General features: G+C 56.5%; 1 protein-coding gene across 1 annotated transcript in view; it reads right to left on the bottom strand.

Moving 5' to 3' along the window:
* Positions 1 to 18,491, bottom strand: part of LOC127022641 (syntaxin-binding protein 4-like) — a 47,629-nt gene extending 29,138 nt beyond the window's left edge. Inside the window, exons 1-3 of the mRNA XM_050906301.1 lie at positions 18,424 to 18,491; positions 6,031 to 6,104; positions 338 to 433 (exon numbers count right to left, since the gene is read on the bottom strand). Coding sequence (XP_050762258.1) covers positions 338 to 433; positions 6,031 to 6,104; positions 18,424 to 18,491 — 238 coding nt within the window. The remainder of the gene's footprint in view (positions 1 to 337; positions 434 to 6,030; positions 6,105 to 18,423) is intronic.
* Between the last annotated feature and the right edge of the window lie 7,824 nt (positions 18,492 to 26,315).

Below are 26,315 nucleotides of genomic sequence, written 5' to 3'. Positions count from 1 at the left end.
CTAGAGCAGAGCTGACTTCGCAAAAGGATCTCAGGTCATTTTGGGGCTACGGGCAGTCAGTGGCATGTGGGAAAGGACAGGCAGCAAAGGGAAGTTCTTTGTGTGGCAGAGATGGATCTTGCTTTAAAGACACGAAGCAATCATGTATATGCTGTAGAAGCCAAGACGAGGCTGCAGTCGGATGTTACAATGATTGCCACAGTAAAAAAATACCCCCCACTGCTGGAAAATCTGGGAAGAAGCACCTGAAATGGCTAATAAGGCAACGTATAATATAAATACACTGGATTTTGGCTTTTCTCAGACTTCATGGTACTCCGCACCACATTTAACTCACCGTCCACGTAAGCAACACCCCCTGGAAGGATCCTCTTGACATAAACTCCATATTCTTCTCCAGCGAGTTCCTTGATGCCACCGATTACCTTAATACCTGGAGGAAAAGAAGTGCCCATGCCACAAAGGCAGAAGAATCACAGTTTCCACAGGCTGCCTCGGAGGGATGCGGCCTCAGGTACAGCACCCGGGCACCCCGGCACTGCCTGACACCCTTGTTAAAAACCATTTGTGGCAAGCCCCGTGTACCCCTGCCCTACACCAGCAGCAGCAGAAGCAAGAGGATGCGGCTGCTGACACAACACAAGGCTGAAGGCATCGGATGAGAGCACCCGCTCGGAGCACCAGCTGTGGAGACGAAGCTGCTCAGAAAGGCACAGGCAAGGAGCGACCACCTTCCCCAACCCCCAGTTCATAGAATCATAGAACAATTCGGGCTGGAAGGGACCTTTAAAGGTCATCGAGTCCAACCCCTGCCATGAGCAGGGCCATCTTCAACTAGATCGGGTTGCTCAGAGCCCCGTCCAACCTGACCTTGAACGTTTCCAGGGATGGGGCATCTCCCACCTCTCTGGGCAACCTGTGCCAGTGTTTCACCACCCTCAGCGTAAAACATTTCTTCCCTATATCTAGTCTGAATCTGCCCTCTTTTAGGACAAGGCGTAATGGTTTTAAACTATCGCAGCAGGCCCTGCTAAAAAGTTTGTCCCCGTCTTTCTTATAAGCCCCCTTTAGGTACTGGAAGGCTGCTAGAAGGTCTCCCTGGAGCCTTCTCTTCTCCAGGCTGAACAACCCCAACTCTCTCAGCTTGTCTTCACAGGAGAGGTGCTCCAGCCCCTGACCATTTTTGTAGCCTCCTCTGGACCCGCTCCAACAGGTCCAAGTTCATCACTGATGGAAAAGGGTCTGATTCTACTGCGGAGGCCTCAGCCTGTGCTCATGTCTCTGATAAGACTTGTCGTAGGAAACATTACTAGAGACAAGCGTTTCCCCCAGGAGACCCCCTTCGAGGTGCAACGTCTGGCCAAGCCCCAGGTTCAATACAGTGGTGAGAACATCCCCGCTGCAAGCTCGCCTGCCTGCCAGGCTCCAGCAGCATCTCCACCGCAGCCTTTGAAGCTGCCACCGATGGCAGAGATGCACATCAGGAGCAGCCTTTTTTTATCAGCGTTTGGACCCGGGAGGAGCAGCCCAGAGGCAGAGCCGGGTGTAGAGATGGCCTTTGTTGCGGCTCTGAAACCCCCCATTGCGGCAGCATGGCTCGGGTGCCCTGTAGCACCTTGGCAAAGGGCTCGTGCTCCGCACGGCCACCGCTCCAGCCACGGGACCTGTCCCTGCTGGCGTGCGTAAGCTGGCAGGAAAAGGCCCAAGAGACTTATTTGTCCAGGGCTCATTAAGTCCCGCTTCAAAGATCCAGGCTGTGGACAGAAGGATTAAAAAGCCCGGCTTTAATTAACAAATCTCTCCTGAGAGCCACCAGTCAGGCATTTTGCTGCTCTGGACAAGAGGGCACGCTGAGGACAGGCGGCACCGCAGAGAAGGGCACTGCCAGCATCAAGCCAGCTTCCTCCTCTGGCTGCTGCGCTGGGGCGATGAGCTGCTCCGAGCCTTGGTGAGGCCCTGGGATGCACAAAGTGACCCCAGGCGAGAAACACCTCCCTCCAGGGAAGCAGAGCACAGCTTCTTCCCCAAAACACTAGAACCCTTTCTGAAACAAGCAGGAGGGAAGAGGAGTGGATCCTGGATCAGGATTACTCGGGACAACGGCACTATTTCCATCCCTAGTTCCCCTCCTTTCATAACCCAAGCTCTGTTCTAAGGACCCTTCGCAGTTTTCAGCTACCTCTAGGGAAAGACCTTGTCTCTCAAGTCCCCTTTACATTAAAATTTTGATTAAAACCAGATTATTACAATTTTTCATTCCGTTCCTATACGCACCAATTGCCTCTTGTCCCAAGCACAAAACCCCAGCCCCGTCTGAGCGCTGGAGTTTATTCCCTGAGCTTGATGCATTAACCGTACAACTCCCAGGCGTCTGTGAGGAGCTGTTTTACCGACGGCACTGGGAACTCACAGCAGAACACCTCAGGAACAGGCACCAATGTTGTTCTCCGTTGCATTTTTAAAGAAATTCACTAAAAATGGAAATATTGCCCAAAAGAGGTATCTCCAAGCGGCACCAGCCTCACCAAGGCATGGGGGCAGGTCAGGCACCTGTGGACCAAAGCAGGGAAGAGATGCTGCAGCCCCAAAGCCCGCTGACAGAAGGTAAAACCTGCTTATCACCGAGGATGCTCAGCTGGAAAGCTTCTCGGCTCCCGACCGGGCTGGGCTGGCTGGCGGTGGGCTTTGCCACCAGCTGGTAGAGAGACCCTGGGGAGCAGGTTCGCACTTGGGATAGGTTTGGGAAACCCCTGGCATGGGGGGGTCCTGCAGAGGCAAAGCCCCATCAGTTCCCCTGGATGGGGAGGACACTGGAAGTCCGGCTTAAGCCAAGGTGATGACTCAAGAAGCCATCCTATGTCTTTCTTCACACAGGAACATGAAGTAATTAGGAACGATAAAACACTTTAGACAAATCACGTAAAAATCTGCATCTCAGAAGAGGCACAGCCGTAGCGTCACCCAGCAGCCCAACGGGACCTGCTTGTGACAGGCTCCTCGGCTGAGGTATCAAATCAATAATGACTCATTTCCCTTTTGTGTCTGCAAATCAATTGTAATAATGGCTTAATATAGCTGAAGTATCTACAAATCCTCCTTTATCCCCAACGATGTCAGGAGAAAATCCGATCTTGTTATTAAAATCGGCGATTACTCACAGTATTGCTCTCAGACACACTCAAACTTTGACGAGGGGGAGGAAGAAACCCTGACTTTTAACTCCCTTGTTGGCAAACCAGCCGGGTGCTGCCCGGCTCTGCCCGCTCTGCCCTCTCACCCATCGCCGCGCCGTGGAGGCACTGCGGATGCCGGTCCTGCCCCCCGAGAGATGCACCGGGGAGTCCCCACCAGGGTGGGGAGGAGGAGGAAGAGGAGGAGGAGGAAGGGCTCACCCCTGCCAGGGCTCCGACCGAGCCGTGGGACAGCCCGGGACTGATTGCAATGAAGGTGAATCATCAGAGATTGTGGTGGTAGCATTCCTGGGAGTCTTCGTATTTTATAAACACTTACTTCAATCAAGTGTATATTTGGGAGCCAGTGTAGGTAAATAACGGCTCTTTAATTATCACAGCATCAAAGTCCCAGTATAATGCTTATTAAGTCATACTTAGGGCCAGATAATCTAGCCTATTTTGGATCCCTCTATTTAATCTTTCCTTTCTGGCAAAGGTCCTGGAGCTGATGCCCACATCCCCGGTATTTTCTCTTTTGCAGAATAAATGTTTACGGGGAAACTCCAGGTGGGCATACAGGTTAGACTGACCGAGACGGCGTTTTCTTTAGATTCTTAGCGATCCTTTAAACTTCTTCAAGACCCTCGAGCTTCTCTGGTGCATCTAATCCGGCTCCCACTAATGCCAGTGCCACAGTTCTCAAATTCTCAGGCTATAAGCTCACCTGCTCCCGGCTCCCTATACCAGGGGTCAAGGGGTGTCCTGGCTAATCTGATTGTTTGGCCCAACTGTAATCATCTCCGGCGCATCCCGACCCCACCAGCCGCTGTGTCGCGCTCCCGGCCGTCTGCATGGAGAGCGGCCGCCCGCTTTGCGCCTAAGCTAGCAATGTTCAATTACATTTCCCTTAATCCCTCTGTTGATCTTGCAGCCCCGGCCAGCTTTTTCTGTCTGGAGGAAGGGACAGATTGGAGGTGAATCACTCGCTGCCCTGTCCTAAGAAGATGAAGGTCAAGATAATGGGATCTCGGTGTTTCTGAGAAATGCTTCTTAATCAGCGCTTCCCTTTGATGGCTATTCTTTAATTCAAAGTTCAGGTTTTAGGAGCCGCCAGGTAACCCCTTTGAACTTCTGCTGAGGTCCACATGTGGGTTTCCACCTAAAGCCACAGAGCAACAGACCCGGGGCCAAACGCTGACCTGCCACGCCGGCACCGAGCGGGCTGATGCTGCTCTAAAGAAACTCTGCTGGAATAACACCCGCATCTGAACATAAGAAACTCATGGAGGCACCTTTTTTTCCCCAAAACCCACACTCTGAGCAGCTACACCTATGGCAGACATGGGGTCCTGTAAGCACTGCTTGGTCCTCAGCAGAGAGGGATGATTTCTGGAGGACGATCGTTTGTCTTGAGTGTTTCAAGCCTCACAAGAGAGGATGAAGAAAGCTGATGATGGCATTAGAAAATCCACATCGTTATACCTTCCTGCAGCACATCCCAAGACCTTGCAGAGGGTCTGCAAGACCCTGCAAAGACCCTCTGGCCACAGACTGGGGGAAAGGAGGAGTATTGGGACCCAGCAAAGTGGCTCGCAGTGGGCTGCAACATCTGTGCATTTCTTCCAGAGGTCAGCGACAGCCCCGTCAGGCTTTTCCTGGGTCTCCTCCTTTAACGAGCTAATCTAACCCAACAGCTAAAATCCCATCAACTCAACCAAATCCACCTCTGGAGATTAAAATATCATATTCCCCAAGCAAAGACATTTCTCTGAGCTCCCGTGAACCTCATGAACAGAAGACCGGAGGAAGAGTCAGCAAAGCTGTTCCTCCATGGCAGAAAGCCCTGTTACCCAAGAGCTGGAAGCAGCCGATAATGAATCTGTAATTAATCTCAGGTCTCGGGAAACTTGAACTTGTTTCTCCTGGTGAGTTTGACTTCTCAGGAGGGGTCCCCAAATGGTCACCCAGGGACCTGACCAAGGGGCCCACAGCTGCTCTGTGGGGCGATGGGCTGCACTCGCAATTCAAAATTACGGAGGAGACTGCGTGGTGGACCCCGAGAAATCCGGATGCAGGATGGCGGTTTTTTATAAAGCCCATGGAAGAGCACCAGTATTTACGCTGCTGGATACACAGAGGTCAGGTGAGATGCTATGCTGGATCCTTTTGGGCTGAGTTGCATGAATCTGTGGCTCTTTCTCACGTTCTGATGGATATGACCATCTCTTTTCCCTTCTCTTCTGTACTTTGATGTTCAGAGCACCGTGGAAGGACATCTGACTCGCTCGGTGCTCATACCCTTACCCGTGGGCCAAACTTTCCAAACCCAACTCGTACAGCCCGGTCCCCAGGAGAGATGCAACGCCCTGCGTCACCCATCGGGGTGGCTTCCTGGGGGGCCTGCCTGCAGCGGGGCAGGGGCAGCCAGCAGGGGCAGGCAGCTGGGAAGTGCTTGGGATTTTATTTCTTTTTTATTATTATAATTTTTAAAGTTTTAATTTTTTTTTTAAATTTTAAATTTTAATTTAATTAATTCAGAAAATTGTAAAAAGCCTTTCCCCCCCCTTCCCCATCCCACTCAGGGGAGGGGCTCTGGCCCCAGGCTCCTGCACAGCTCTCAGCACTGCGGCTGCTCACCATCAACGGGGAATTAGTCGGGATTTTGACCTTATTTTAACCTCCCAGCTGCAAAAGGTGCTATCAGATGCTCGACACAGGCAGGCACAAGAACCAGTATTTCTGTGAGATATCAGACTTCACGTAGGGAGGCACATCACGACACAGGTGCTGGGGACCGGGGGGATGTCCGAGCTGCCGCAGCCCACCCTAACATCCCTTGCAGAGGTTCAGTACTCACCCAGCCCGTTTGCACAGTCGTAGAAATCAAAGCAATGCACAGTTCGATCCATCCCGTATGGTCCCATGAGCGTCCTGGGAGAGAGAAGAGAAGCATCTTTCTTTCACGGGCTCAAATAAACAGATGCACAGATGCCCAACCAACATGCACGCAAGACCATCCTTCCCACCACCCCGGACGTTGCCCACGAAATGATGTAGACACACAGGTTGAGGGACTCGGCCCCGCATATTAAGCCCTCACTGGCAAAAATCAACCCCTTCCTACCCTCCCCCCGAAGTTTATACAGATAAATGAGAGAATATGTGTGGGGTTGGACATCATCCTCCCCACCCAGCAAATCTGATGGACCTGTCTGTGATTCATTACCCCAGATTAACGGGGCTAGACAGCTGTCCAGCTCCCGGGAAATGAGATCAGAGCTCAGACCAATGTTCCGGGAATAAACCGGTTTCACAAATACAGACAGCTTGTAATGAAGACAGTCGGGCGTGATCCGCTCCCGAGGTTTTGTAACTCAGGCAGTCTCCATCCCTCTGGCAGGGGGTCTGGAAAAGGGGGATGCGAGATCTGCCGAGCCGCTTCAAGTCCCTGCCTCGCCAGGTCGAGGGTGGGAGCTCCTCATCGCAAGCCCAAGCGGGTGTATGACTCAAGCGTCATACACCTGAGTTTCCCCCGTGCCAAGTAACTCTCCCAACCGCCCCACAGTCTCCCCCTAAACACCCTCTGGCAAGGTGGGTGTCCCAAATAAATGACACCGAAAGCACCCGGCTCCGCTCTGCCCTAGCTGGGGACGCCAGAGTCCAAACCCGGGACCACCGGTGCTTCTCCGCCTTGGGTGGCCCGTGGTGCTCACCCCCGTGAGGACGGGTGGACGTGAGGATGGGTGGACCTTGATCTGACAAACCCAGAGCCAGGCGTGCCAGGTGGGAAACCAGGGGTGAGGGGCTCCCAAAACACGCCACTTCCCAGGATTTAAGTCGCAAGAGAAAAGGAGTTTCTGAATCAATATTGGATCCCAAATCTGGACGCAGCTGAGGAGGGACAACACCGTGGGGCACAACAGGCTCCTCCGAGTCCGGCGGATGCAGGAGAGGAATAAACCTCGGGGACTTCTCTTTTCAGGCATCCAAAATACCTCTCAAAATATCAAGCTATTCTGCAAAGCCAGTAACACTCACCTCCAAGATTCAGACTGGAAGCTTTTTCTCCTCATTAAAAATACCCCCCCGTGATATTCTTGCAATGTTTCACGTATTCAAGAGACTGGACAAACAACTGGCCACATCTGGCTGTCAGAAAACAGAGCTTGAAGGTGTCCCAGGAAGCCAGAGCAGCCCTGGGCCCAGACTGGTTCAATTTACCATCCAGGATTTTCAGAGTATTTTCAGTAAATCGCTGAGGCAACTCCACCACGAGTAAACAGAAATAGCTCAAACCGGGCTGAAACACGACATAAGGACAGAGGTTTCGGTAAAGCAGATGCCTACTTGATACGATCAACTTTTATCCCCGATCCAATGCACGAACGGCGGAGCAGAAGCGAGCTTTGCTAATGCCAGAGACGCAAGAAACCCAACAGCAGGCGCTAGTTACGATGTCCTCGGCTCTTTCTGCTGCATGCGAGCCATCCCTGCCACCGAACCCTGGTCCTGCAGAAGCTACAGCAGATCACCCGTGGCTCTCTAGATGGAGGTGGCCACCGGGACCCCCAGTGCTGCCCCGTGCCCCCTCCCCGATTCCTGCCCCGGCTGCGGGGGGATTACCTGCTGATGATAATGGCTCCCTTGTAGAGGACAGAGACGGCAGGCATTTTGCTGGCGGCGGCAGCCCAGCCCTGCCGGGCGCCAGCCACTCCGATTTGGCAGGAATCCGTTAAAATGATGGGGAAAAAAAAAAACAAAAAAAAAAAAGGGGGGGGGGAGGTCGGAGGGGGTCACGTGGTCTCCCCGTATGCATGTTAATTCCACCCAACATTAACACAGATCAGCTAAAAACATCTCCAACTTTAGATTAAAGCTTACGCAAGCCAAAGCCAACGTGGCCCATCGCAAGCGCCTTCCTGACCAAGGCGGGAGGGAGCTCTGCCAGCCCCCCAGCAGGGCTGCCGCACTCCTCATTAACGCAACGGGGTAATTATTTGGATGCATCCTATTGTGCGCCTTTGGGAAGAGCACCTCCAGGGATGGAGGGCAGTGTTCAGTGCAAGACATGTGTGCTCACCATCCCTAAAGGCTTAAAATCTGTAGCAAAGCTTTGGAAGTAATAACAGACTGTAGCACTTAGGGGTTTAGGGTTGGTTGTTTTTTTTTCTTTTAGCATCTTTTCCAGCCCACAGCATTTCCTCCTTAATACAAAGCAAGTTCAGCTGTTCCACTATCTGTTAGGAGGTCAAAAGTGTGACTTGCCCTTAAACAGCGTCTTCCACCCCCGTCTTGATGCACATCACCCAGCCGCAGAAGCAGCGTCGCCCCATTTTGTGGGGTGCGGGGATGGAGGCATGAAATGAGATTATCCAAGGTTGGCCGGTGAGCAGGACGGAGCTGGAACAAGCCGCCTCGGGGCTCGGCAGGAGCAAGGCTGTGATTTGGTGGGCACAGCGTGAAATGAAGAGAAATTCCCAGGAAACATGCTCCCCTGGCACTACGGGCGGTGGGAGGACACAGGTCCTGCATCCCTGCCAGCTCAGGTCCCAGGTAAGCTCTTGGCCCTGGCTCCATCAACGGTGTCTTCCTCGTGCTGTTCCCACAGCATCTTTCTGCAGGCTCCTGGCCAGACCCCGTTAGCGGTACCAGACCTCGTTAGCTGAGCATCAGCGTACCTCAGTCCAGCTCAGCTGGGGATCAGCTATGGACGTGCTTGCTTGGGACTGCAAACTCTTTGCCAAACATTTCCTTGAATCTGATGCTGTTGGATATTACTTTTGCCATGTGTGAACAACTAGTTTTATTAGCAAGAGCTTCCCCAACGGCCGTGTGAAGCCTTGCTGGGCAAGTGCAAGGTGCTTTAAAACAATGACAAATGTGAAAAGTTTTCCTGCATTTTAATTGCTTTTTTTTTTTAAGTGACTTCCATTTGAGCGCATTCAGATGAAATATTAAAAACTCAAGCAGACTAGACGTTCAGGTGGCCAAAACTCTCCTGAAAACTGAATTCATTTAGCTACAAGATCAAAATTTGGATAAATAATGCCAACTAGACATCAAATGTAGATCCATCTAGTGATACATTACGCGCACCCCACCAAAGCAAGGTGTGCCCAGCACCTAGTCCACATCTGCATAAAGGCTTTGGCCAAATGGGGCTAAGCACGAGGGGCCGCACGTGGGGCCATTTCCTAGTCTGCTGGACGGCTGCAGCCTTCTCTGCACTGAGAGCCTCACAAAACTACTCATCCTCACAGTGACCCGGTGACGGGGAGATGCTCTTTCTCCTGCCAGTCCCGCAGATGATGTCCAGGGCGCGGGGAGCCAAACATCACGCTCCGTTAAGGCAGGAGGGTCCAAGTGCCCGGTGACCCCCAGCTCTGACCCTAAGTGACTCGGTCAAGGCTAGCCAGGAAAGTTTTGTGGCAGAAGAGACACACAAATTCAACTCTGCTGGGGTGTGGTAACCCTCCATCCATGCCTGTTCTATGACGGGGAGCTGTGCCCTGCCGTAGACCGGCTCCTCGAGGGGCAGGAGCGCCCCGGCACCATGCCCACCTTGGGGTGACGTTTTTGGGCTGGTGACCTGCAAACGGATGCCCAAGCAGCCGTCACCCACCAGCCTCCTGCCGGTTACACTAATGATCATCCTCCAAGTCCTCTAATGCCCTAACAATCAGCCCGGTCACAGTAAGAGACAATTTCCATCCCACCACCAGAATTCAATGTACAACCTTCTGAGGTCCTTTGAGACTCTGCTAATAAATTAATTCACGGAATTACGCCTTTGAGTCACGGGCCAGAGCCTTGGCTGGAATAAATCAGTGCTGCTGAAGGGCCAGGATAGCACAAGCACTGGAGGCAACGTCAACAAGACAAGATGACCTCTCTGACCAGCTTCAGAGTGGCTGCAGGAGAGCTCGCTGGAGCCAGGCCAGCCTGACCCAAAACGTGAAGGCAAACGGGAGAATTTCCCTGCCTGGCAATTCAGTAATTCATCCATCCTGGTTTCTACATCTCAGGGAACAATTTCCACACGCAACGTTAAGCGGACATGTGTGTGTTTGGGGCTTGGGTGCTCAGCACCTTCGAAACCAAATCCTTCAGCAGCCCAAGCATGGTCCCACCAACCACGGTCCTTCCGACTGCTGCCAGCTGCACCCAGAGCGATGCTCGCCTTTCCTGCGTGCCGATGCTTCACACCAGCCGGGTGGGATGTTGCAATAAACCACACGTTTGTCTGCAAGGTGGTGAAGTAAATGAAAATCGGATCAAAGAGGCCCTCAGGGAAGAGGAGCGGGGCTCAGCTTCCAAGTTTATCTCCAAACCCTCAGATCCTCGACTCCATCCTCCAAAACACAGACTGACTCTGGCAAAAGCATCAGACGCTGATGCTGCTCCTGCCGATTAACATCTGTCTTATTTAGAGAAAGTTTCAGCAAGTAATTTCAGAAGTTTTTCAGTGTTTTAAAACTCAGGCTCACATTCTGGAAGGATTTATAAGCCACATATAACCTGCTCAAGGGTCCCAGTCCTGCTCTGTATAACCGGTGTGGAAGGCAAACATCCCACTTGGCCATATGCTCAAGCTCTTTACTGAGCTGAGACCTAGCTGAGCAACTCAGAGGAAAGTCAGCTGGAAAGCCCAGGCTTCTTACCCCAGGGAACTGCCAACAAGACTTTACATTTTTAAATAAATGAGTGAATGGAAGGAGCACGAATTAAGTACAAACTAACACCACAGGGCTTGACAGTGTATAAACACGTGCTTAACTTGCATGTCCACCTTTTCGTTGACTGCTAGAAAAATGAGTTTGAAAACTCATTGAACTCACCGAAAAAATTGTTTGGGTTTTTTTTTCCCCCTATGTAAAAAGTTATTTTTGCTTGGAAAAAATATTTTTAATATAAAAAGTTGAGTGAAACTGTATCAGTCAGCTTTACTTAACGCTAGCATGTATAAGCAGGGGTGGGTGAAGCTATGAGTGGAATCAAAATAAGTCTTAGAGCAGGACCATAAGGTAAAAAAATGCCGACAGCAAAATATAGCACAAGTCAGGCGCGTTTCCAATACATTTTTCTAAGAGATTACGAAGGGGAAAGTGGGGGAGAAAGAAACTGGGAGTGCTGGGGAAAGGCTGGGAAGGGAGGGAGGTTACGCACCGGCGACTGCGTCTGCTGCAGCGGTGCTCTTCCCCCATCCCACAGCCGCTGGCTGAGCTGCTGCTTCCTACTGAGGAGCACGGAGGCAGAGCAGGCTGTTACTGGGGCTGGCTGGGCCCTACACACCATCCCACCTCCTCCTCCAGGGCATCGCACCTTCTCCAAACCATCCAACTTTGACCACCGCCAAGGGGAAGCAGGTGGAGAAGATGGGGGCAATATATTTGTCCGGGTTTCAGAAAGAAAAGAGGGCAAGAGGATGGCTGAAACAAGCACAACCAACAGTAAAGTTATTTTTTTCTCATCATTCAAGTCTCCCATTGCCCTTCCTACCCAGACTGCAAGCAAACAGTGCTGGGAACAGCTGGCCCACAATAGGTGGAGGTCATGGATTTAATGTCATCGGGAGCGTCGGCACTGCGTGGTCAACACGGGGGCAGAGCGATGCCCAGCAGAAAACGCAAAATTGCATGGGAAGACGTTGCTCAAGGCTCATCTCTTGTGAAACACGCTTTCATTTGAAATTGAGGGGTTCAGTGAGTGCTCTCCCCAGCCAAATAGTTCTTTGCAGCCTGTCCGCTCAGGTAGGGTCGTCTCCAGGTCACGCTAAGGCCATACAAGCAAAGAAATAGAGCCATCGGTCTCCTCAATTATTCCAGCCCCAGCATTGAGGCTAAAACCCAGGAACCAATCATTTCATGCAGCTTAGCCTTCAGCACTTGACTGATGGCAAAGAGATCTGGAAGGCTTGTGCAGCCCAAGCCACAGCCCATGGAGCTCCTTTGGCAGGTGGAAAAGCCACTTTGTCTGAAACTAGAACTAAAGAAACGTCTCCAGCGTGTCAAAGGAGATTTCTATCTGCTGGTGTGATGGCCAAGAAGACAACTCCACCGCTTCCCCAACTGAAGAGGACCCGCATATATGGCTGTGCCAGAGCAGGGCTGTTTGCCCCAGGACACACAGCACCTCTGGACTTCCAGGCTTTGAAGTGACCAGCTCCTGGACTTCCAAGGTGTTCATTTTCAATCCCTTTGTGAAGGTCTGCAGATTCCATGGGAAGGGTGCTCTCTCCTGCTTCTCTCCCCCCTGAGTTTTCCTGGCAGCACATTTTAAATTTGGATTTTCTCCTAAATACGATTACACAATCCTCCCTGCCTCCAGCCAAGCCGTGTGCTGCCTGATGGGAGAGCTGCCTCCAGGCTCCCTCCCCTTCAGTACCCAGTCTTCTTGCTTTAGAAAGCACCATTAGGATCAGAGATATAAAGTAATGGTTTAGGTAGGGATGCAACAAAATCGATGAGAGTTTCTTGTCTATCCAACAGAAAAAAAAAAAATCACGAGCAGATGCAATTCTCTGCTACGTTCTTATCCACCTCTGCTCTATGTGTTGGTCAAAGGAGCTTCTAGGAAAGCAGCCTTTAGACTGGCTGTGGATAAAAGGCTCTTCTACTTTTCTTCCTTGGTCTGTCTTCTGTCTCCTTCCTTCCCTGCTTCTTGGGAAAGACCAACACGAGCACCAAAGTAGGTGAACAGCGGCCGCCGAATCGCATTCGCAGCTGGAGGAGCCGTGCGTGGTTGTCCCCGCAAACCAGGGCTGGCTCCTCACAGGCAGGCACTCACTGCGGTCGGTGCTGGCTGCAGGATAGGGAATTGTGAGATTTATGATGAAAAAATAGCTGCAGAAAGAGAGAAGACCCAACCACAGGGACAGGCGTGTTGGTGAGTGTGAGAAGAGAAGTGAAGAGGTGCATCCCTGGCAGAAACACAGGGCAAGATGAGAAAGTCAAGGGAGGGGGCCAGGTACAAGGACCCGGCGCTCTCAGCCCTGCCAGCGAGCCGGGAGGGGTTTGCCCCACACCAGCAGTCAGGCTTGGCCGCCCTGGGTGCGGGGAGCAGCCGAGCCCGGGTACGGCCGGACCCCGTGGGGCTGCCCAGCCTGGCCAGGTCCCGCAGCAAGCATCCCTGACTGAATCAGGCGATTCAGGCGGGACCAAATCATCCCAAATAGGTGGCGGTTCCAGGCAGGATCCTGAGCTCGGCGAAGCAACGGCGCAAGGATGCCAGAGCTGGGGACGGGTGGGTTGTGCTGACAGCAGCATCACTGAGCCCGCAGGGAGCCTCTGTGCACGGCTTAGCAGAGGAACAGGGTCCGAGCAGGTTTGCGTGGGTGGGAATTAGAGGTGGAAAGATATCCTGCAGCAGCGGTGACGTCTCTCTGAGCGCTTTCGGCTCCGGAAAGCGGTAGTAAGAAGTTTTGAGGTGGGAGGGTGCAGCCCTCGGCAGGGTGCTGTGTTATGGTCTCTGCCCACATCCCACCGACGCCAGGAGCTGCAGTGGGAGCAAAGGGCTGCCCGGGCAGCATCAGGCACTTGCTTAATAACGACCCAACCTTTGTTTCATGACAAAACAAAATTAGCGTAGGCTGAAGAGGCATTTACATCTGATTAGAAAACAGAAAAATGCAACTGTGCTGCTTACAGGATCAGCTACAAAGCGTTGATAATAAATCCAACAAAATAAATCGGCTGCTATGGAGCTGGGAAGCAACTGCCCGCTGTCCGCAGTCACGGTGCAGCCCACATCGTTTTCATAAATGTTACCCGTGGAGTCGCTTCAGGTGAGCTCATAAGATCAGGGACGTTCACAGACAAGTCTGAACAAAAGAGGGCACAAACAATCATAGAATACCAGGTTGGAAGGGACCTCAAGGACCATCTGGTCCAACCCTTCTTGGCAAAAGCACGGTCTAGACAAGATAGCCCAGCTCCCTGTCCAGCTGAATCTTAAAAATGTCCAGTGTGGGGGAATCCACCACTTCCCTGGGGAGATTACTCCAATGGCTGATTGCTCTCATTGTGAAAAATTTTCCTCTTGTGTCCTATTGGAATCGCCCCAGGAGTAACTTGTACCCAAACAAAACCACGCTGCCGAAATTACCGGTGAAGAAAGCAGGCGGGTACTATGGGGAACACCCAGGGACCGGCGGCTCCGTGCACCCGTCCCAGCCCTGGGCATCAGCAGCTCCCTGGCCACCCACCTGCAGGCAGGCACAGGGGTGGTAGCAGATGAAGCGGTGCTGCTGGCCCCGGCCGGGTGACACCAATCCCCCGAGCCCAGGGTCCTGCCTCTTCCCGGTGACACCACTCATGGTGAAACCTCATCCCCACGAGCACGGCTGCCGGGCTGGCAGCAGTCACACATCGATGTCTCCACACCCTACGGGCACCTTCCTCCTCCCGATGGCCGTGCAGACCTCAGTGCTCCTTCATCCCCTTCCTCTGGGGCACAGAGGAGGATCCCAGGGGACCAGAGAGGCTGCCCAGGGGCAGCTACTGCTTCCCACCACCACCTGCGTGGTTGCACACCCATCCCCTCCTCCCCGAGGTGGACAGCCAGCCCTGGTCATTGTCACACACCTCACCTCCACAGTGTCCCTTCCTTGCAAAGGGGCTCAGTCCTCTAGACCAGGAGGGAAAGGGACCTGCCCTTCCTCCAAGGCAAGCCAGAGGCCGTAGCACCCCTACCCCATCCTAACAACCCCCTCGCCAAGCCACCTCCACTCCCCGCAGCCAAGCGCGGGTCTCCTCCAGCTGCAGAGGTCAGAGGGTGGCTCCCGGGGAGCATTTCAGCTCCCCACTCCTTGTGCTGGTGGGTTACTCTTCACTCCTGCCTGAACCAAAGCCTGCTTGTTAGTCTAAAGATGGAGACGTGAGGAGGTTTTAAAGCTGGGGCAGTTTTCCCAATGCTTGCTCCCTCCATCTGTTGAAGGAAAATATCTCCAGCCTGGGCCGGATGCCTTCACCCTTCAAGGAGAAAGACCCTCTTCTCCCAGTGTATCTGCCCCACAAACCAGCACCACCCAGCCACCAAGACCGCAGGCAGGTGGAGATGCCATCTCTCACTGCTGACCCAGCTTTTCCGTTCTTCAACCCCTTTTGTCACCCTCCTCTAAACTTCATCCCATTTTCCAATGTCCTTCTCAGCCAGGGGATTTCTTCAGCATGAGGGATTGATCCCAATGAACCTTTGCTGTCTAAAAGTCAGGTCTCTGCTGCCCACCACCTACACCCCGGTGAGGACAGGGGCTTCCAGGAGGGAGATGACTTGATGCATATTTTTCTGGTGGGCTCAACTGAGGTGGAACATTTTCTAGAGGTGCTTCTCGCCCAGTGAGAAGCAGCTCAGCCCGCGGGTACCTGCCTGGCAGAGCTGGTCTCGGAGACCGCTGGGGCTTGGAGGGCTTATGAGTGTTTTCCCCACAGACAGACCCCTCCATCGACATGCAGCTCTTCCCGTGCTGCTCTGAAAGGCTTTGGCAGAGGAAAAGGCAAAAGGGCCTCTTTAATTAGCTTGTCCTGCAGTAATTAGGAAGGGAGGCTGTTTCAGGTGGAAGCGAGGTCAGGCTTGGTCTGCCAGAGGTTTTTGGGAAAGGTGTTTACGCCAGAGCCCTGTACCCAGCCGAGAGAAGTGTCCCCCAACATCTGCTCCAGCCCAGACCTTGGATGTACCCACTCGAGATGGGGATTAACGCAATTTAAATACAATCACGCAGGAAAGCTCGCACGAGCTCTCTTCATTTTCACCCCAGCAGGACCAAGGCGTGGTGGCATCTCGCACGCGGGGAAGCCTGCCTTCCTCCTCCTCCTCCTCCTCACCCTCCCATGAGGCAGGCAGTCTGCTGCTCTGCCTGGGGACTTGTGCTGCGGCCCCAGTTTGGGCGTCAGTTCCTGTGAAGGGTTAGCAGGATTATAAACCTCCCTGCCTTTCTAAATCCCCTGGGCCGTGGGATTGGACTGGTTATAAACTTATTAACAGGGGACGGTCGCTGGTGGGGGCTACGGACCCTGCTCTGCCGGCCAGGCCACCGGTCTGTGCTCCCCAAATTAATTGGGGAAAACATGAGAATGATGGCAGGAAACTCACCCAAGTGAATCCATAAGAAAGCAGATGGAAAGAAGGAGGGGAGGAAAATGGCTGGGTATGGAAAGACGGGAAAACAACATATTTTGGGGCATGATTTCAGAACGTGCCACTGAGCCAGGAGTGCAGCAGAGGCTTGGGAAGAGCTTTGACCCATCCTCGAGCTGCAAACATCCCCGTGCTCAAACGCAGACCCCGGCACAAGCCGTAAACACGGCAGCAATAATAATGCAAAGAGGATTTGGGGAAGCGCCAGGCTGGTCTTGCACCCCAGCCGTGCTCGGTGAGGAGCCAGCAGCGGGCCTGCACCCACCCGGGGCACGCACAGCATGGTCCAGCTACCAGCCGTGAGACCTGCCCGGCATCGATGGGCACCTTCAGGGCTGTTTTATTTCCCGCTGGGTCTAGCAAAGATCCTGCACAAAAGCCACCATTGCAAAACCTGCTTACAGCCTCCGGCAGCCGCTCTCCGGAGGAGCGAAGCCGTACGGGAGAGCCCCATGGGGTCACGCCAGCATCGCTGCCGGGAGAAACCGGTGCTGAGGGATGAGCTGCTGGTGCAGCCGCGACAATCACCACCCTGCGCCCTGATGATGCCGGGCGAGGTCCCACTGGCAGCTCACGTTTATTTATTAAATTCCTATTTCAAACTCTAAAATTAATCTTTTAATCAGCAGCAGAGCGGGGCCGTACTTATCGGAGTGCCGGGGAGGTGTTATCTCCCCGCCATCTGCTCGCCACCCTCCGCCGCATCCCGGCGGAGCCAGCAGACAGCCAAACACCAGCCGGTGCATCTGGCACCCATGACACGCGGGGGCCGGTCCCCCGACACAAAGCCGGCTGCCCCTCGGCCAAGGCTCTCCGTCTGCACAAAGCGCATCCTGGCGGACAAAGCTGGGGGAGGTTTCGACCCAAAACCCTGGCATATGAGCAGATTTCTGAGGTAGAAAATGGGTTTTGAGCATTTTTGCCTTGCAAGTGCAGGGAAGCGGGGCTTAGCAGCCCTGTGGAGCCAGGGATGGCCAGGGGACCCCGGTGAGGCTGCTGATGCTGCCAGGCAGGGGGGTAGCTCTGCCTGCCCCCATACACACACCATGGCCCCGTAACATCGGCACCCATCAGTGGCACCAACCTGGCAGCGCTCCCCAAAATGCACCCCACGAGGTCAAGCCTGTCCCGCACTACCTCCTTCTCACCGGCAACCGATTCTGCCTTTTCTGCACCCAAAAGCCGCAGGAAAGCATCAGCACAGCGCCCCAAACCAACCTCTCAGGTGAAGGTAGCTGTCACCCCGGGGTGCTGCCCTCACCAGCCTGCCCGCACCCTCGTGGGGTGCTGCCACCCCACAGCCCCCCAGCCCTCGCTCCAATGACCTACTTCAGGAGGAGACGGATCATGCCCCAGCAGCGTCCATGGTCCCTGGTGACTGCAGGGTGCCCGGGCTCTCAGTCCCCAGGGGAGACACCCAGGCTCAGCCAGCCCAAGAAAGCCTCTGCGAAACCTCAGGGTGGCCCCGAGAGCCCGCCGGAGCCCCCGCCGGCTCTGGATCCGGCCCACTGACCCCCAGTTAATCGGCTAAAGCCTCACGCTCTGAACCCTGGCCCCAGCCGCAGCCGCGCTCCCGCCGGCTCTCTCTGCCCTACATAGACATCTGCAGCCGCCCAGCACCCGCCTTCACCTCCCATCCCCTCTGCCGTGCCCGCCACCTTCCCCGCACCCACATGGGGGTCCCTGCTCCGCACCCACCTGCCCCCCCCCCAGGCATCGGCACAGGGTGAACACAGTCCCTCTGTAGAAGCTGGTTTTGCCAGATGAGAGAGCCCAGCACCAGAGCTGCAACAGGAACAAGAGCACCCACAACTGCTTGCAAAGGCTGTGGGTGCTTCCCCAGCTGCTGCTTGGAAAATAAATCCCCTTCCCCACCCCTGGCCGATACCGGCCTCACCTGTGCGCTGCCCCTCCCAGGGGAGCTCGGATGCGGGTGCTGTGGGACCCCCACGAGATCCTGTCCTCCGGAGAGGGGCCGCCAAAATGAAGTGAATTAAACCTCGCAAAAAGCCACGGGGTCACTGGACGCATCCTCCCTAACGCCACTCCCGAAGATCGGGTCCAAGATGCCGAGCGATGCCCCGTTCCCGGCGTGGCAGCATCCTGCCCTGCTTACCAATAAATGAGAGAAAGCCCATCGAAGTGCTCCAGGTTGTGGCCAGGGGGCTGGAGGTAGGACATCATCCGGGGCCACCCGTCCCCGCCGAGCCCTTAGGGCTGCCGTGGCTGGCTCCCGCTGCCCGAGGCCATGGGCTCAAAGTGCCAGCGGCCGGCACAGCTCCCTGGCACGGCTCCCCGGCACGGCTCCCCGCCGCAGCCGACTACACCTAATCCCAGGCGGGCAAGCATGTGATCGCCCCTCTCCTGGCTCCCCCCTGGCTAAACCCCGCCAATGTCTCCAGTTCTGCAGCACTGGCCGGGCACGGAGCGGCTGTGCCGCTGCCCCGGGGATGCTGCGGTACAGCTAATTCCAGCCACCAGGTCCGAGCCCCTCGCCGGGGTCGGAGCTGCTCGGGGCACAGCACGGCGAGCACCTCCACCGCAGAACCCCCATGGCACCCGGCAAAGGTGTCCCATCGCCGGTGTGCGGCCGTCAGCGGGGCACGCGTCCCGCTCTCCCTGCCCAGCATGGCCCTGGTTCAATAAACTCAGCATTTATTTTAGCAGGATGACCCCTTCACCCCCCTACCAGTGAGGTCCCCCCCTCGCCTTGCACTTGCAGTGGCTGTTAATGATGGTTGTAATCATTAACGGTGGTTATAATCGATGGTTAACCTGCCGCCAGAAAGACCTGTGGCTAAGCCCGGGCTCAGGCGACACGCACTGCTCCCCTCCTCCCCAGCTGCTGCCAGAGGGCTTCAGCATTTCTAATTATTTATATAATTTGGGGCACAATTCTTGCATGGAGTTTTTTCCCCCCCTGTTTAAGGTCGTCTGGTCATAGCCCAGCATCCGAACGATCCTTTAGAATATTAGGAAAGCCCTGGGAGCGAGCGCCGGCAGGCAGATGGAAACTGTTTGAAGGCCGGGGGGGCTCATCCGTGTAAATTATCCCAGAGTGGTGAGGTCACAGCCGGTCCCGTCATGCTTCCCTGTATCCAGCTGTGGGTGGGATGGACAGACAGAAGGACGGGCAGACAGGTCCCTGATTCAGGGCAATGGAAAAGACACAAATGAACGTCAATCCACTGCACGATGCGTATTTTATTTCTCCTTCTCCCCATCAGGCGTGGTCCCACGGCACCAGCCTGGGGTGGCCAGGACCTGGGGATCAGGTGAGTCCCGGGAATTAGGAAATGCATCCGTCTGTCCCCATCCGGCATGGCCCGGGAAAGCCGCCAGCCCCACCAGGGGCCAGGTCCTGTGCCCACCGCTCCTCCCAGCTCCAGGTAATGCTGGGACACTTGGGGACTAACTGGGGAAAACACCGAATGGTGGAGATGGTGGCAATCCGTCTCTCCGGCCACTGCTGCCCAGCCCTGAGCCGAGGCATCCACGGGCATTGGGCACGGCAGGTCTCTGGGGACTCGGTGACGGCTGGTGGCATCTCCGGCCAGGGCATGAGCACCTGCGAGACATGAGTCGGGAGACCTCGGTTCTTGGGGTCAACGCAGCCGCCCCAGCTCACGCCGCCCATGCTGTGACGAAGAGGAGGGAGGAGGCCGGTGGGCAGACCCAGGACAGGCGGGCGCGGTGCCCGGCGGCACCCGGCAGCCGCCCAGGAGGATGCGCCCGTGCCCGGGGTGACAGCCCGCAGGCACTGCTCACCCGGCGTTAACAAAGCTGCCTGGGAGAAGGGGGGGAATTAAGGCTGATCCCTCTCAGCATCCTTTCCGGGTGACTGTGCAGGCTGTGCCGGTGGCAAAAGCCTTTTCACTTGCCGCCTCCCAGCCCGGTGACAGGTCCCCCGAGGAGGCACAGTCCTCCGCCCGGGACAGCCGCCACCGCCGGGGCTTCGTCCCTACGTACCTTTAGGGGTTCAGCTCTGCTTTACACCCTGCCCCCGGCCAGCCCTCTGCAACGCATCCCTAGCCGGGACTCTTGTCCACAGGGGCACCCCATGGTGCATTTGGGGTGCACCACCTTCCCCAGCCCAGTGAACCCTCCTGCCGAGGGGTGCCGGTACCCCACGCTGCTACGGGGAGAGCCGCCTGCTCCCGGGGCTGTCGCAACCCGGGGCCGGGTGGTGCCGGGCGTGAGCCCCGGGACCGGTTTCTGCCGCCGGGAGAGGCCAGGCAGCAGGGTTTGCCGAAACCACTGGGAACAGGCGGGCGCAGGGGTGCCGGGGTGCCGTGGCTGGCTCGGGGCTGGGCTGGCCTCTCCCGGTCTCACCGGTTGGGATTGTCAAAGGCGGTGTCACCCTGCTTCGGGGCAGGACAGCACCCAGGGGCCGCAGGGACGGCGAGGCCACCCAGATCCTGCCCTAGTGCCAGCGGTCCAGCTCCGCCTAGGTGCTCGGTGCCCTGGAGCATCATTTCCATCTCCCTCCTTGCAGCTGCCGGGAGCCGGCAGGGATGCCCCACGGATGCGTCCCCCACCTTGCCCACAACCCTGGGGGGTCACAGCATCCCTCCAGCCAGGCTGGTGGGGTGAATCATGGAGACGTGCTGGGGAGCGAGGCGCTGCCTTGCCCTTTCCTCCGAGAGTTTCCGTGCTGGCGGAAGCGGAGCATTATCTCCCTCGCCCATCAGAGGCAGCTGCCCATGGGTGCGCTCCATCTGCATATTTATACAGATGCAAACATTACACCCCGGAAATTCCCAGCCTTTACATCACGGGCCAAAGCCTGCTGTGGAGGCTTGACCTTTTTCTCCCTCTCCATGGGTCCTGGGGAGCCTGCGCCGGGGCGGACCCTGCCTTGGGACATCCCGGCCGGGACCTCAGCCGCAGGTGATGCTCCCCTGCGGGCAGCGGGAGCCCCTTCGGCATCGGGACCGCTGCGATGGTTTGGGGCTGCAGGGGCGCATGGCTCATCTCCGAGCTCCTACAAGACCAGGGCTCCCGCACGGGTGTCCAAGGCTGCAGCACCGTGCCACGCAGGAGGCAGAGGGGACACCTGGGTGTCCCCCCTGAGAAGCTGGGACCCCCCTCCCCTCTCCATCCCTTCGTGAGACAGGGGAATAAGGACCAAGAGCGGCTGCCACTGCTTCAGGTGCAGCAAGCGCATCACAATCTTAAAATCCTGATGCCACCAGCCCTGTCGTAAGGTGCTCGGTGCCTTTCTGAAAGCCATGGCTGGGGACACAGGATAGGGACCTGCCAAGGTGGGGGTGTCCCCCTCTGTCCATCCCCCCCCCAGTCTGGTGCAGATGCCCCCCATCCCACCTCAATGCTCGCTGTGCGTGCCACCGCTTGCTGCCTCCAGCCTGGCACCCCCAGCACCCCAAAGCCACCACACCAGCCTGCTCGGCTGCACCGCCGGTGACAACGCGGCTCCTCTGCTCCGTACCACACCGGGAGGATGATGAAGAGCTGAATTTAATTTATTCCATGCTGCATTTTCATGCCAAATGAGTCAGAGCGCCAGCCTCGCTCAGCCTTTGTTTTGCTTGGCTGCTAGCGCCGGCTTTTGCTTAGCGTTTGTTCAATATTTAACTCTCTTGATGGCACTTGGGCTCAAACCAGCAAGTGCAGCAGAAAAAGCCACTGCCCTGCTGGGGCAGGGGCTTTCCCGTCCTTCGGCTCCGCTTGGGAGCGATGCACTTGTTTTATTCTATTTATTTCTCGCAGCTTGATGAAGCCCTGAGCTTGCTCCTTCAAGCCACTGCATCCCACAAGACCCATTTAAAGCTTTCGGGGCTCGCAGGGGTTGTGGGCTGGGGCTGGAGCAGCCGGGCTGGCTGCTGATTTCAGAGCAAAACCAACCTTAAACGGAGCTGAGGGAGGTTTCACCCGGCACAGGACCAGTTAGGAACGAGCACGGCTGCATTCCTGCGCACGTGGGAGCCGGCGAGAAGGAAGCGGCAGCGCGGAGGTGTTTCGGTGCCCTGCTTTCCTGCACCATGCCGGCTGCGAGCGGGAACTCCCTTCCCACCCCGACAGCCAGCAAACCCTCGACACAGGAGTGAGCAGTTCAGCTGGCCCCTCCAAGGGCTGTCAAAAAGTCCCACCCAGAAAATAAATGAGGTTTTGGCCAATCCACTGTTGGTTTGTTTTTCACCGAGTGTCTCAGCTTTTAGAAGAAGTTTCCAAATTTTTTTGCCCCTACCCCCGCCATCCAAAGCTAAATGCGAAAATTCTTCACTGGGAAACGCCGCTGAAAAGCCCCCAGGGCTGAGCATCCCCATGCCCAGCTCCTCTGCTGCGATGGGTCCCCAAAACCCCTCGGCACCGCATGACATGCCGGGGCTGCGGTGCCTTTCAGGGCACGCAGGGAGGGGAATGCCGCTGCCACGATGCTGGCTTGACCCACCGAGCCCAGATGCCTTCCCAAGTTAGGACGGGAGGCGGCGGGATGGCCAAGGCCATCATGAAGGTGTCAGCGGGGAGAAAGCCCCCGGCAGCTGATGCCCATCCTGCAGCTCTCGGCAGCAGGATCAGCTCGGCCGGCAGCAATGGGGACGGTGCAGGGTGGAGCAGGGCGAGCTCGGCAGGGTGTGGGATCCGTGCCGGCGAAGGGCTTGCCAGGAAAATGCAATCTCGTTGCATAAAACATGCTCCTCTCCCGCTCCCCTCCCACGGCAGCGGCTCAAGAGCTTCTTACCCAGGTTAAGTCAATATTGCCACATCGCTGCCTCTGTCGAGGTGCTCACCCCCGTGGAAGGAGCTCGATGGGTGTTTTAAGGGCTGGAGAGAGTCACAGGAGCGTGGCTGGTGGGGGGTCCCAGTGGGCTCCAGCCCTGAGTGCGGCTTTCCGGGGTCCCCGGGAGCAGCACCCCTGGGGCTCAGCATCCCCCCACGAGCTCCCGGCTGCCCTACAGTGGGGCCCGGCCCGGCTCGGCAGCTCCCCGGGCACGACGGAGCCGAAGCCCTCTCCCCGGCACAGGCTCCTGGCTGGCAGGACACCCCTACTTCTCAATGCTCAAGAGACTTCAGAGGAGCAGGTGGCACCGGGTGCGGGTACCAGCACGGGGTGCACCGGGTGCGGCAGCAGCAGGAGCTGGGGGGGGCACAGAGCACAGCGGGCACCGGCCGCATCAGTAAAGCCGCAGAAAGGCTCTTTTGCAAAATAAATGCTGCAAAACAACCCCAAACCTCTCATCTCAGGTCTGAGCTGCGGCTCCAGCAGACCCCAGCTGGGGAGGAAACCTCAGCACAGGGCGTGCGGTGCTTTGGGCAGGCACCGGAGCTCGTACAAGAGCTGCCAGCACCCCCAAACCACAGGCCCCCAGGTCCCCAAAAGTACGCTGTGCAATACGGCTTTGTACAGCGCCTCTGATCCCAAGCCAACGTAAAGGCAAAATACCTGGGCAGTTTACATAAGACATAGTTTTCCACTACAATGGAGTTTCTCTCTGCCCGGTGTTTCACCCAGCAGCTGCAATTTTGCAGCTCTCAAGGGCATTCGCACACAAAAATGAGCCATGCCAGAGATGCGGGGAGATTAGGAGGATTAAGGCTGCAGAGCTGGCAGAGGAGAAGATGTAATGCAAAAACCCTCCGGTAGGCAAAGGCATTTCATCCCTAACCCCAGCCTCTGCTCACCTTCCCAAAGGGCTGAAGAACGAGGGGGGCTCTGGGTGCGTACAGCTTATGGGGGGAAGCTGGAAGAGGAGCAACCGGTCCCCTGAGCACCCGGGAACGTGTTGCCGCTAGATATTGAAGGGGATACAAAAGCACGAAAACCAGAAAGTGTTTCTAGAGCAAATAAAGATGCACAGAACTTCACGCAGTAAAATAAAAGTAAATGGGTTGGGTTTCTCCCTCCTTGCCTCCCCTTGTTTCGGGGTCAGAGCCAGCGCACGCTGCCCGGGGCGGGGAGGATGCGGGTGCCTCTCCAGCACGGGGATGCTCACGGCCTCTGAACGGACCACAGCAGCAGGCAAATCCTCCTCCTCCCCAAAAAATAGGGAAAGCCTGGTCTGCTCCTCGGCCCGGGCAGAAGCCTGGCACGGATGCATGGCCGTGGCAGGGAGCGTGCCAGCCTCCCGGCACTGCCAGCCCAGCCAGCCCGCAGGGATTAACCGGTACCGGCGGGATCGGATGAACGGTTCTTACCAAGGGGATTCTCACAAACTGAATCTATTTGGAAGCACAAATTGAAGCTGGGCGCCCTGAAGACAAAGCTGTAACCTCAGTTATAGTTAAAAAGGAGTTGTCATGGCTGGTAACTGATAAAGCCCAGAAACTCGGCCCCAGCCGGTGCGGGGTCAGGCCGGCAGCCCCAGTTCCGGCTGTTTTGGGGCTGGTGGGGGAGGGCTGCCGCTGTCGGGCTGCTCCAGCCTCACCCCGTCACCCCCCCCCGGCAGCGGACAGGGTATGTGTCTCATTGCACAGTTTCACCCCATGGGCAGCTCAATCCCGGCAGGACCCTGCCGCCTCTTCCAGGGCACGGCACTGCCAGATCCGGCTTTGGCACAGCCTTGGGCACCTGCGAGCGTGTTAAATGTGTCTCTGCTCACCAAAGGCTTGAAGATGCTTGGCTGGACGAGGCCATGAAAACCCAAAGCATTGCTATTTTGCGGGGTGATAGCCCGGCTCCAAGCGGGTTCAAGGCTCCGTGGGGCATCAGCTGCAGGTTTCAGCCTCGCAGCCGAGCTGGTTTCTGATGACTAATTCACCACCGAGAAGCGGCTGGCAAAGCTGGGGAGCACGGTCGGACCACCCCAGTGCCACGGAGCCTCCGGCAGCCTCCTCGCTGCGTGCCGGTGCGCTCAGCCCCTGCAAGAAAACTGCCTCTCACCCTGCAAAAGCAGCCAGGAGGAGAAAAAAAAAAAACACACACACACACACGTACACACACACGCACACACACACGTACACACACACACACACACACGTCGCTGCCGGAACCTGCAGCCTCCCAGCACCCCGGGCAGGTGAAGCTGGACCCACGCAGGAACATCTCACTGGCCAGAGAGCTCTGTGCTCTCTCAGGGTGCCTGGGACGAGGTGATGGGATACACGCAGGAGATCGGGATCAATAGGTCACAAGGCGCACTGACTTGCCCCTAGAATTAAAATCAGCAGAGGATTTGGGGCTGGTGGGGAAGCTACAATCAGGCTTTTAATCCCACATGGCCACAAAATCCCAGGATAAAAAGACCAGAGCTGGTCCTAATTGCTGACTGCTGTGTGCTTGTGGATGTGTGAGCGAAACCTCTTAGGCTGCAGTGGGCCTGGGGGAGGCATCTCATTGCCTTCTTGCTGCCTGTACGACCAAGCCCCCCGGGAGGAGGGGATCCCCCCCCCCTTTGTTGGGGGGATCTGCCCCAGCGCATGCAAGGGCAGCGCCGACACCGGCTTCCCGAGTGGGGCTGCAGGCCCCGGGGAAGGATGCAGCTGGAAGGAGCCGTGATGCTGGGCGCACCAGTCGCTCCTGAAGACAGAAAACACCCGGGAGATGCTGGGGCAAAACACGGCCGGTGCAGGGAGGCTGGGGGAGAAGGCACCCAAGCCCCTTGGCTGCCCCTCCGTGCCTGCACCCTGCACCCATCACCCCCGGCAGCATCGGGGCTGGGGGACCACCCCAACTACTCCCCACTCTGCTGCTCCCCACCTATGCCCTGACTCGTGGTGGGATGTCACAGTTGACCCTGCACATTTTGGGGGATCCAGCCCTGCCGGAGCCCCTTTCAAGCAGGGCTGGAACTGGGAGCACTGGGCTCCACCAAAACCCTCCTGGAAGCCGGGGAGCGCCGGGGGCGGGCGGGGGAGGATGCTGCAGGGCCGGGGGGGGACGGGGGGGGGGCGGGCCAGGCGGGCAGGAGGCAGGCAGGAGGCAGGCAGGAGGCGGTGCAGCCCCGTCCCCGCCTCCCGGCGCGGCCCGGCCCGGTGGCGGTGCAGAGGCTGCGGGCGGCGGCGGGGGAAGAGCAGGCGGAGCGCGGCGGGCGCCGTGCCGGGGACGCG

The sequence above is a fragment of the Gymnogyps californianus genome, chromosome 15 (assembly GCF_018139145.2).
Source record: "Gymnogyps californianus isolate 813 chromosome 15, ASM1813914v2, whole genome shotgun sequence".
Lineage (NCBI taxonomy): Eukaryota > Metazoa > Chordata > Aves > Accipitriformes > Cathartidae > Gymnogyps > Gymnogyps californianus.
The sequence above is the reverse complement of the archived record's forward strand: the minus strand, read 5'-3'. Positions and strand labels throughout refer to the sequence as shown.